Raw genomic sequence first — 12,613 nt, forward strand, 5'->3', positions numbered from 1 at the left:
TCGTGATAAAAAGGCCCTTGAGGAATAAAACGGCCACGATCACGCGACCCTATCAAATTTAATATGCTCGATATTACGCAGATAATATGTCAGTCTGTAATCCATCTTGTTCATAAATGATTGATCTCCTCATCACCCTCTTCGTCCGTCTCTTCACGAGGAAAAATAAATAAAAAGTACACCAAATTTCCATCCCCCTTTGTCACTCATTGTCTCCCCTTACTGCGTGCAAACCTCCGAAACAGAGTGAACTCAACTGTGCCCACGAGCGTTCGAGCGGTATGAAAAATTCATCGCGATGCGTCGATCAGAACAATGGCAAAGTTCCCTCTGCTCAATCGCATCTGAGAAAAATTCTTGCGTTTTCAAAATATTTTTTTCTCCAATTCGAATATGTTAATTACTCACGGAAATGCACGCAATGACTATGTGACAGCAAACCAGAAACGAAAATTACGATGCAGATTAAGCCAGAGGTTTGTAAAAAATGGATTTTTCGAAATAAAAGTATCGAGAAAAGCGATTTTTTCGTTTACTCGGCTCATCACTTAATCGGGATGACGATCTCGGGTCGCAAAATCGTCGAGTAGACTCGACATATTTACTCGTCTTGCGGAGGCGGCTCGCCAAATACGAAAATTAAAGGAGGGTGGCTATCGGAGTTAAAAATAAGCGAATCGGTCGGCAAGGATGGACAGTGTGCTGCGCGCCGGGTCACTCGATCTTCTCACGTAACCTTTCACGAAATATGTGTATATGCGGAGGAATACGTACGTGTTATATGAAATTTAACGGATGAACTTTGAGGCACAAAGGGTGGATAAAGTACGAGCGGGATTGAGTAAGATAGAAAAGGAGAAAGAGTGACGTGGACGTGATACGAATATAAACAAGCTTGTACCTAAAGGCTTAGTGTGGATTGCGCATATATATTTTTATGATAGCTACGAAATAAAAGGGCGTGTTTCGTCTGATCGAATTCTGGAGTCTCGTAAAACTTGCGCCCCTGCATCCCCGCGCATTTGCCTGTAAATCATTGTAAATCCTCGGAGTTTATATCTCGTTGCAAAGTATCCAGGACATGGAGCATCCGAAGTATCTTCGAGGAGCGATATAATGCCGTGGCTACAAAGATGCTCTTCCCTGAAGGACTTTAATTTCGTATCAGCCTCGGACGTACTGTAATAATTCGAGTAAATCTTCGCTTTCGTTGAACTTCGTGAAATAAAAAATAGTCGAATTGCAAATGGTTTTTTTCCTTCATTTCGTTGGACTCGAACGTTGCAAACTTCAGCGTCGTAAGAAAAGTTGGACGGAGGGAAGAAGAGGAGAGAAAAAAATAGAAAATCAGAGGCGCCGATACATTTTCCTTGTCGCGGGGCGAAAAGATTCGGGAAAATGAGAAGAAAAGTATGAACGAGAATCGGCGCAATATTCACAGGCTTTTTATGCATTTTTTTGTTCTCCTTGCAGAAAGCAAAAAGGCAAGCCTCCTTTTTTTATCTCTTCTCGCTTCTTCCTTTCTTCCCGTTGCTATTTTGCCCCACTTTCTCTCTCTCGCTTCCTTCGGAGAGTTTACCGTTCGAGAGTGGATATAAAGTGGCTCTTTGTGTTTACACACACGGACACACGAGCTTGCGAACACTCGATATGCTCGAAGTACACCGGAGGGCTTTTTATAACGAGACGGACGGAGAAAGAGAGAGAGAGAGAGAGAGAGGAAAAGAGGGAGAGAAAGCGAGGAAAAGGGATGATATATAAACGGCTATACGCGACGAGGTTAACGTGCAGGGTCGAGTTACATCTTGTGTACTCGCTTACTGTATATACAAATGGGCTTAACCCGTGTGTATCACTGTACACCAGGGCACAGGACGATTCTGCCTGGGCTTATCGCTATCGCCGCTTCAAGATTATGGACCGGAGCTTCCATGCACTATTTTTTTCTCGTCCTCTTGCCTTCTCTCCCCCGTCACTCTTTTCCCTCCTCCCAACCCTTTTATCCTTATTTTCTCCCTTTGGCGCGATCTACCAGTGCCTGCTGCTCCTCCTCCACTCGAGTAACCATCCAGAATCGATTTCAAACTATGTCGAAGCTTCCTTCGAGAACATACACCGCCGGAGGACCCTCTGGAATCGGGAAAAGACACTCCTTTGTAGTCTCATCTTGCGTAACGCGCTACGATCGAATATTTTCAGAATTTTTTCTCTCTGCTCTCAGCTTTGAACCATCGACGATGTGGCTGTTGGCACGTGGAAACTTCGACTTCAAAATGAAGGTGTTTACTCAGTCGTTTTGACTCTCCTCTCATCAGTCGAGCTCCTATCAATCCCGAAGCAATTTTTTAATATTCAATCGTACGAAAACAACTCGATCTCGTTGATAATTCAATTGGAGAATAACGCTTCGTAAATCGTCAACTAAAGCTGGAGCAAGAAATACTTCGATATAAATCGATAATTTAATATTCATATTTTCTGGGGAACTGAAATAATTTTGATGCTTGCAATCAACATGTGTACATTTCATACTCACGTATTCGTGCATAATGTTTCGAGTGCAGATTCAATGACTCGTCAACCAAAGCTCAAACTGAGGGGCTTGAAATGCCTGAAATTAGTCGCGGCAGTGGAAAAATTGATGAGACAAAAGATAAATTGGGTCAGAGGGTTGATGGAACGAGAAAAAGGTTGGCAGGTGATCATTGATAATTCAAATGCTTGCAGAGTGCCCTCGCAGTCTGAATATTAATACAATATTGTGCGTGCGATTGTGCCTGCGCATGGGTGTGTGCGCATGTGCGCATTTGTGATTTTGTGTGGGAGGAAAGACACGCGAGGGCAAAAGGTTTCACACGTGAAACGTGAGAAAGAGCGTAGAGGATTGGCTGTAAGAGGAAAATAGTCGAAAAGAGAGAGAAGGAAAAGCGTGACGTTAGACCCGAGGGAAATTCACCTGGTGTCAGAAGCGAGTATAATACTATTCGAGTTGTCGTTCAAGCCCATTCTCTCTCCGCGAGCTTTACTCGCCGTAAGAGCACGCAGCCGGATATGGAAGTTTAGCTTTTCCACCTGCTGCTGGTGCCGCTTCGAAACACGCCGAGTACCTCGATCCAAGAGGCGGAGCAAAGAATATATATAAGCTTACAATAGGCTAGAAATGAGAGTACTGCAATCGTCTCTCTTCATATCTTTTTCACGAGATTCCCAACTCCCTTTTCCACTCTCATTTTTCTGTTCCTTTTCACCCTTTCTCTCTCGTGTGCTCTCTTGTTCTTCCAAATCCTTGGAACGATCCTCTTTGTTTTAACGCTCTTTGCACCCACCCCCGCATCCAGAGGAGGATTAACCTGCCCGACAAAAATCACCAATTTCTCCTCGTGTTTTCACCCCTCAAGAGATCCACGCTCTCGCTCATCCCTGAATTATTCAAGTCGTGTTTAATTTTCGGTCCTCTCCTCCTCGCGACGAATTTACAAAAATCAGGACTTTGGGGTTGCAATGTGTGGACGCAATGATTTTTCGTTTCGGAGCTAGTATTCTGGGGAGAAGGTATTTGCTCTGAGCAATCGGGCGAAATGTTCTGCCTCAGCTTTCAAAATATGGAGCAACTGAACGAAGAGCGATGAGCACTGTTTTCCCCTTAATTCGACAAATATTTTTTTTCCCTCCGATCGCTGCATCTTCGCCCCTCCGAATTGTGCCAACGGTCAAGACGCTTTTCTTCACTGTTCTTCGGACTCGGGAACTGTGGATTTTTTCCACTTAATTATTAACGAAATCTAATTAAAGATTTCCTCGAAATATGCCGCATGCCTTCGGTTCCACCTACTTTTCCTCACGACTTCCGGTACCGTCGGGAAAGAGTATGAAATCAATGCACGTGCTAGAAATTTAGTGCGCTCCTGGCAAGTGTCCATCCAAAAGGGATGAAACTCCGTCCGAAATCTTACCACTGATCCCACCATTTGTCCCCCCCTCTCGTGATCCCCTGCGAGGAGGCGACGTTGTTCTCTCGTGAGTCAGGTCACACACGTATAAAACATCTGACATTACCAACGTCACGAAATCTCAAGATTTTCATCCCACGTACTTCGCCACATGCATCCTTTATTCAACAAGATCTTGTACGAATCTCATCATATACAGAGATAAACTTTTCGCTACCATATATTACATTCGTCCTTCTTTCTTTTGTCTGTTTTCAGAACGTATTGCACACTATCAGTGCACCCAGTGGACAGGTACAACGAATCGTCATATTCAAGAAAAATGGAGTCCAGGCCATGGTCGAATATCCTTTTCAATACTTTTGTTATCTCAGTATTTTATTCCGTTGATAATTATGCGATAATCGTAAGGATTCCATACTTTTTTTTATCAAAATATTTTTTTGCCATTTTTCGGTCTATTGGAATTAAGGGGGGGTCCTGCTTTAAAAAGTCCAAAAAATCGATTGTTTTCGGCATTGTTTTTGGACGGACGGAAATAATTCACCGTAGCGAACTCTTCGGTATAGTTTCAGGGATATTTCAACGGTATAGAAAAACATTTCTTCTCAGCTGTGAACAACGTGGAGATCGTAATTATAGTTTGTAACGAAAATACCAAATTTTTTTTCCATTTTCATATATTTTTCTTCCATATGAACCTATAGAAACCCAAAAAAATTGCAAAATTCTATATCTTTAGCGAGTTTGAAAAAAAAACGCTTTTAAAGAAGAAGAAGAAAATCGCTTCAACGTGCTGTAAATATAGAATTTCGCAATTTTATCGGGTTTTTGTACATTCACATGTTTTTCTACTCCTGAAATATCCTTGAAACTATACCGAAAAGTTCGCTGTGCCGAGTTATTTCCGTCTATCCTAAAAATATTCCCGAAAACAATCGATTTCTTAGACTTTCTAAAGCAGGATTCCCTCTCAGGAATAATCAAACGAATTGGATGCTTCGATCGATTCGGATTCGATGAATTTTGTGGGAAGGAAGCCAATTTAAATTTGACCACTTTTCGAAATGGCATCATAACTAAGAACGAGTGCTGCAGGGAAATGTTCGAAGGCTAACATTTGAATTGATGATATCTGCGTCATAAGAGTGAAAAGGTTTTTACAAAGCTACCGTATCGAAAAATTGAGCGAATAAATTGATCGAATTGATGTCAAATGTTCAGTATATTTGCCTGCAGCATATTGAGGCTTATAAAAAAACCGTTTTCCCGCTAAAAAGTATATCCGATTTATACGCGTCTATTGGGACATCGATACACTTGCGGATTATGGAGAAAGAGAGCAGAGGAGAAAGCGTTACATAGAAACGAAGAATTTGCCGATTGAACGGATAAGCCGGATAACTCCAAGTTCACGAATAGATTTTCCTCGCTCGGTTCGACGCCATTCAATTTCCTCGTGATTCACGAAAGTATCACACACCCACACACACATGCATGAGAATATTGTACATTTGAATTTTGCCCAGTTTTCTCGGTCAATATTACAGCGAGAAAAACAGAGCCGTTAAAATACTTTTCTTTGTTTTTTTTTTTTCGTCATTTTCAATGCTTATTCACGTTCGACGGCAAATCTCGTGTCTCTCGTAAAACAGTGTGCTCCGAGGATTAATATACGTGTACGTCGCTCTCTGGACGGAAATCGTTTATCCGCAAAACTTAGCTCAATTAACAAGCGTTTGTTGTCGGATAATAGCCTCGGAGAATTGAGATCAGAAGCGTGTGCAGTGTGATCGTCGCGTGTTCCTCATTCTCCGTCCTCCATTCCTTCTGGACTTGATTTTATTGTACTTGGACTCTCTCTCTCTCTCTCTCTCTGTTGTACGTACACGAGCGAGAGCGTGACTCGTTTAACTTTCGTATTCAAACTGAACCTCGCTCTATACCGTTTCATCGTTAAATATTGTTCTTGTAAAAGGAATCGTGTGTGCCTTCACGCTTCTTAAATTCACTTTCGTTTTATCGAGTTTTTATCACTTGCTCGTTCTTAAATATTATCGATTTTTCAAGAATATTTTTTCTGTCGACTGTCAAAGCATCGAATAATTTGCTTTCTTCGATCGATCGTCTAAATAATAATTAAATTAAAATACGAGAAATGAAAGGAAGGTTTATGAAAAACGGGGAAAAATGTATCGCAACGTGATTCGATGTTTATTGACTCGATGCGGAGTCGGGGAGTGAGGAAAGTTGGCTCGTTAAAATTGGAGAAATAAGTGATTTACTTACCCGAGTTCATTGCACTTCGATGAATCAAGCATTTGGTTGTTCGATAGCAGGCAATATTTCTTCCAATCTCGATGCATCCTTAACTGGCACGTTCGTATATCACGTTCGACTCGGTGGACTCGGCAACTCGGGCAAAAGAAGCACTCCACGGAATGGACATTTACTCGGGGTGTTGCACACTCAAGATCGACTTTGCCAAGGTAAGTTGAAGAGCGAACAATAACTCGATGATCTCGGTGCTGGTGTTGCGGTTGCCGATGATTACGCGCGCTGCGGCTACCGCGCTCGACCTTTCATTTTGGCTCTCGAAGCAGGTAAAACAAATTTCTAAAGTGAGCTCCCAACGGGAGCTGGAACGCTAATGAAGAGATGGTTTTTCGACACCTTTCAATCCGTACAAAGATCGAGCTGCGGCCGCAAAACAGCTGGGCAAACGCCTCGTAATTTTATTTATTTTCTGTCTTTTTTTCCATTTTCCTCGTACGATTTGCTCAACGTTTGTTTACATTTTAGTGCGTGTTTTTTCTCCAAATTTCAGCATTGATATTCGAGTCCCTCGCGATCTGTCTATATTCACTTGTAGAAATGCGAGCGCAAAGGCGAGATCGGAGTTTTGTGATCGGCTCGAATATCCCCCGAGCTTAATAGGAGTTGACCCTAGCCTGCTCTCTTGTCGACTATCGCGATCTTTCACTCGCTCTTTCTCATTCACTCCGATGCACCTCCTTCACTTTTTCCCCTTTACTCTGATCTCTCCGGTGACTCGAAAATTTATTCCAACGCCTGAGAATACTATCCCCAATGGATTTACCTTTTATCTTAATCTCTGAGCGCTTTCTCAACTCTTTCCCTCTCGATTTGATCCTATAAAAAGAACCACTTGAAAAATTTCATCCAAAAGAATCGGAGCCTCTACAAATTCGATTGAATTTTCTACAACAGTCCGAATCAGTTGCACTCAGGAGAGGATTAAAAGAAAAGAAACAAAACGATAAATTTGCATCGTTTTCCGTCGATAATAACCGTCTTCCGCCACACGCGCTATTTTCATACTAACAACGAAATGAAACTTTACACGTTTCCTTAATATTTCACATTTTGTCCCGATCGATTTATCGATATCATCGACCGAGATTCTCTTGATTTCATGTATACACTTTGCACTACAAGCCTTCAGAGACCACGATCAATTCCCAATAGTAGTGGAAGGAAGAAGTTTACCATCGATTTCGGCGTTTAAGGCCTTATGTACACTTGTGACGGGCGGAAAAATCGAAATTTTTTTTATTTGATATTCTTCAAGTACAATTGAAGAATATTTAGACAACCGCCCGGTGCGTGCGGTCGCCTAATAAACTTATCTTTAAACGCGATTATCTCGGAATCGTTTCTTTTGAAAAATACATTTGCGGCGGGCACGATTGCTAAAAAACTACTATTATGTCACTTATTTATTAAAATAATAGCTAGGGCCTGGACGAAGGATTTCGTATTTTGTTGGGGGAAAAAAAATTGTAACAAAAAATTGAAAATTTAGCGCCTCGAAAAATGAATTTTTTGTTAAAACTGTCGCCATTGTTTTTTAAATCAAAATTTTTACAAATTCTCTGTCCAGGCCCAAGCTATTGTTGTAACAAATAAGTGGTATAAATTTCGTACGGATCGGATTGATAGTTTTTCAATCGTCCACCGCAACTGATGCTCCAGAAAGGTGCTGCTGGAACACAGCTGGAGTTGCGCCATTTTGGGCAATTTTTCGATGAAAAAAATTGTACAAGTACATGACCGTATGCACTAACGAACGCCGTTTACAGTTTTTCAATAAACATTTATTTTCTTGTCGAAAAAAAATCAAGAAAATCACGTTTTTTCGCTCGCTGCAAGAGTATAAAAGATCTTGAGTGCCTGAAAAAGGGTTATTTTGAAGACCCACTGACACGAAAAAATCTGACTCGCGTCATATTTCGAACCATGTGAATACGCGAATAATGAAGAAAATTCGAGTCGTTCCAAATGAAAACTAAAACGAAAAACGTCGAATAAATAATTCCGAATAAAAGGGGTACAAAAAGGGTGTTTACGTACACACTTTTCGATAAAGCTTATGAGTATATGTTTGTGGATATTCCGAACGTCGTTTCGGTGCCCCTCGTCGATGCGTGCGTGGGTGTGCTGCATGCGGGTGTGTGCGCGAGTTCGTGTGTTATATCGAACCGGGGGTGTGTCTCGTCGCTTCGCCTCGACGTTTACCACGAGCCTCCGGCAAGATAAACAGCTGATCGATATCGCAAGTTCCTCGAGCTTCCGTGACACATTGAGAACTATACGGGACGGCATCGCGTGTCCAGAACAAAGAAATCATTCCTGATATTATGAAATAAAAAGAATAAAGAAAAAAAACCAAAAGCAGAACGAAGCTAAAAAGAAAAATAAAGAGAGACACGAGGAAGGAGAAACGGGGAGGAAGCGCAAAAATTTACTTCGTACATAAATTATGACTCCTCGTAGAATATTGGAGCGAGATGACGAGATAGTCACGCCTACTTACTTTCGAAGCAGTAGAAATAAATATCAAGACTCGATAGCGTACGCGTTCCATCATCAATTAATTCGTGGCCATAAGGATAATTGCTTTTACTCATTAAACTGCCAATTTCATTGATTCTTCAGTCCCCTCGAATGTTCCAATGCCCTTTTTATTGCTTGATATTTAGTGCGAGGGTTGCGAGCCAGGCAAGTAAATATTTCATCGAACGACTCGTGAGTACACGAATATCGTCGAATCCTCATTTCGTTATCGAGGAAATTTCGATTCAAAGCGAATTGGTTATTATTATTTTGGAGAATCGCGGGTTCGCAGGTCACCCGCGAAACGAAGGAACCTTTTAATAGATTGATTAATCTTCGTTCGTCGCGGGGTTACTTGACTCTCTCGCGTAATGAATTTCTTCAAGAGGCCGCAATTGCGGAAGATTTTTGAAATTTTTCGTCGCACGTGCGCGCAAACGTACATAGACGGATATAGTTACAATTTGTGAAAATAGAGACGGTGCGAATTGGAGAGAGAAAGATGGAAAGCGGCAGTGGAGTCTATTTCGATGTCAGGTCGGGCGCGAAATTCGCGCTTAGCGTGACATCCGAGACAAACGATCTCGCGTCTCCTCTCAAGCCCTTCGCGATCTCATAAGTCCTCGTCCGAGGCTAATATCTTAACTTCTGTTGTAACATTTGAAACACACTCGACGAGCTCGTAGTGAAAGTTCCGAGAAAACCGGCGGGGGCCGCGCATTAATATCGTCGATAATGCCCTACTTTTTTTATTTATCAACCGCGCGCGAGTTCAAGAGCTTCCTTATTCACCATATTTTCCTTTGAAATATGCAGGCTTGGGAGAAAAGAGGAAATGGCTCGCGATGGGTGCTCGCGGGGAGGAAAAACTTGCATAAATAATTGCAAAGAAAGTTGGGGATAACGTGAAAAAAATTGACGTCGCTCCGGATTCGTTGAATCTTGAAAGGAAATATTTGAACAGGCCGAAATGATAATACACGCAAAGTTCAATTCGTCTGCTCCCCTTTCTCTTATTTCCCTTTAATTTTCATGTCATTTCGAGACCACCAAAGTGGATGAAGGTTAGTCAGCGAGTTTTTACGGATAACGAAATTAATGCAGAGTCCTCCGCGTCCCGCGGGGAGTCTCGGGCCCGGGAAAGGGACGAAAAATAAACGGACGGAGAGCGCCCGAGAGAGAAAGAGAGAAAAGAGTTGTATAGCGATAGATCGAAACTCGAGCGAGAGCAAATAAGCTCCGTCGGGAATTTCAACGAGGAAAACTTTGGCATTCGATCAGCCACATTGGTCGGTCCGTTATATATACATGCAGAAATTTCGCTCCCCCTCCTCCCAGCGTCCTCCGCTCCCTTGCTCTCTCGCTCTCTCTCTCTCTCTCTCATCTCGCTTCCAGTCGAATCGAAGACACGTAACGCTCGTTTCCGTAATGTACAACCGTATTCTCTCTATCTGAGCGTTGGATAAAAAGGATCAAAACTTTTTACGACAGTTTGAGCACTTTTTTCCATCGCTTCCCTCCCCCTGGCTACTCTTTCGATTCTATACTCGTTTATCAACATCACTCGAGAGTTTACAGTTTGAATCTACTTCCGCGCCAAACTTTTCCTATTCCCCCATCGACGTTGCGATCTCGCCTGATTATTATTTGTATTTTCGTGTATCACGTTTCATCATTAATGCGTCCATCATTAGTTCTTCATCGATCATAATCATTTTTATTCTTCAAGCAATCCTTCATTTTGCGACGATTGATAAATTTCTTGTGAAAATAAGCCGGTGAATTGGTGATAAATTTACCGGATAACGGAGATAAATATAAAAAGACATGAGAGAATTCTCTGGCGCTCTCCAGTGTCCGCGGAAGCACGCGCAAGTCGCGAACTATCGATCCTTCCTCTCATAGTCTCTCTCTCTCTCCCTCTGTTTCTCCTGCCGTTCGTCGGAGGCGCGTATACTCGCGGCGAACGCGCGACTCCGTCGGATAGAAAATACTATCACGATTCCCGTTCTCACTTCGATTCTCTCGCCTTACGCACCTTCCGGTCGTATTAACGGGACGAGAAATTCATACGTCTGCGCTCTCAAAATCATGAATTTCCCATTATTTTTTTTTCAAGGATCGTCGTTCGATGGAAAACTCGCAGCTTTTCATCGAAACGCGGAACGCAGCCTCGTGCTGGAAAACGCGAAAACAAATGTTCAACTTTGATTGTTTTAGAGCGAAGGATAAATGTACGGAGATTTTCCTTTGTCGGGGGTCTCGTTGTAAAGGGCAAAAACAAGTATTTGTTGTAGAGTTCTGAGTCGAGTGCGTTTTGTTATTTCCATCTTCGTACACATTTTTCATCTCAATTTTTCCTATTTTTCTTTGCTTTCACCTTGCAAATTTTTCTCTCTCTCTCTCTCTCTGCTCTCGTTTTATCCATTCTTTTAACTTTTCGTATTCGACGTAATTTGCATTGGGGCAAACGACGTAGAAAGAGCGGCTGAAATGACCAAGAGGCTTTGGCCTATTCGACCGGAGAGAAAATTTTTCATTCTTTTCCCCAATGTCCTTTTCAATGAGACTCGCGCGCCGGATGTTTGCACGAGTCTTTGCCTACTTAATTTTTATTTCCACCGGTTTTTCTTCGCGCACACACTCGCACGGCAGACCAGCCATTTTTTATTTTCTAATTAGCTCTTTGCACCGCACCTGTCTAAATTTATTAACGGCCCTGAAAAACTCGAGGGGCTGAAGAACGTTTTCTTCAGCCGTATGCGCACGGGAAATAAAAAAAAACGGTTCTTTTGACGTTCGAATCGGTCGTCAAGTTTTCCGCATTAATAGTTGGTGCACTCGAAGTAATATCCGTTTTACACGAGTACCGTTTTCTCTCAAGTATCTCCGAATATACGTATTTTAGAGGCGAAGTTTCAAATTAACTTTTCATCGTACAGGGGAAGGAAGAAGTTTTCCATCTGCCCTCTCTCCTCCTATCTCGGCAATCTCTCGGAGGTCAATTCGTTCGACTGTGCAATATAATTAATTACAATCTCGATTCAAGATGCTCCGCAATTATTGAGCTTTCCGATATTAATTATCCTCCTATTTTCTATTATACAAGTCGACATCAATTTCCTCCTTCCGAATCGAGAGGACGCTCGCAAGGGAGGCCAATAAGAGACTCGAAATCGTATAGAACACCGACGAATTCTCCGGTACATCGAGAATTTTGACATTCGAGATGAATTATTCCATTTTTTATTGCCACATTTAAACTGCCGCGTTGAATTATGATCTAATTTAATGTTTCTTACCATTTTTTTTGCTAGCTCGACTTTTTTTTATCTCCCCCCAAGACTACGGCGCGTTCGTTCCAGAGGTATTTTTATCGTTGAATTACGATATTATTCCTTATGCTTCGTCTACATATTTCTATTAAAATTTACATCAATATCATTAGCACAATTTTCTCGCGTCTATGGCATTTGTTCTTGGTTACTCAGGTTTCATAATCATGCAAGAAGAGCGAGATGCTAGAGAAAAGAAAAGCGAAACGACAGGCCGAGGATCTTGGAATGAAAAAAATATGAAAAAACCAGAGAGAGAGAGAGCGCGAGAGGGAAGAGCTTTCTCGTTTTATGCTCTCGCGAGATACGCAGAGCGTTTTGAATTGCAAATTAGCAGAGGCTCCAAGAGAGAGAGAGAGAGAAAGAAGATGGAAAGGAGGAATGAGATCTGACAGGAACGAGCTTTTCGCAGGAGAACTTCGCCATGGAAAGTGCAAATAGCGAGGGAAATGGAACGAGCGAGAGCGAGAG

At 42.1% G+C, this 12,613-nt stretch overlaps 1 protein-coding gene across 3 annotated transcripts in view; it reads left to right on the forward strand.

The window, feature by feature from the left end:
• The window catches only part of LOC122414008 (heterogeneous nuclear ribonucleoprotein L), a 77,244-nt gene that overhangs the window by 26,166 nt on the left and 38,465 nt on the right, over nt 1-12,613 (forward strand). For all 3 annotated transcript variants that reach the window (XR_006261680.1, XM_043424749.1, XM_043424750.1), the window contains exons 4-5: nt 4,209-4,294; nt 6,343-6,439. Coding sequence is in view for 2 of the 3 variants with exons in the window: in XM_043424749.1 (XP_043280684.1) it covers nt 4,209-4,294; nt 6,343-6,439 (183 nt within the window). In the remaining variant the exon portion in view is untranslated. The remainder of the gene's footprint in view (nt 1-4,208; nt 4,295-6,342; nt 6,440-12,613) is intronic.

Source organism: Venturia canescens, chromosome 7 (assembly GCF_019457755.1).
Source record: "Venturia canescens isolate UGA chromosome 7, ASM1945775v1, whole genome shotgun sequence".
In the NCBI taxonomy this organism is placed as follows: domain Eukaryota; kingdom Metazoa; phylum Arthropoda; class Insecta; order Hymenoptera; family Ichneumonidae; genus Venturia; species Venturia canescens.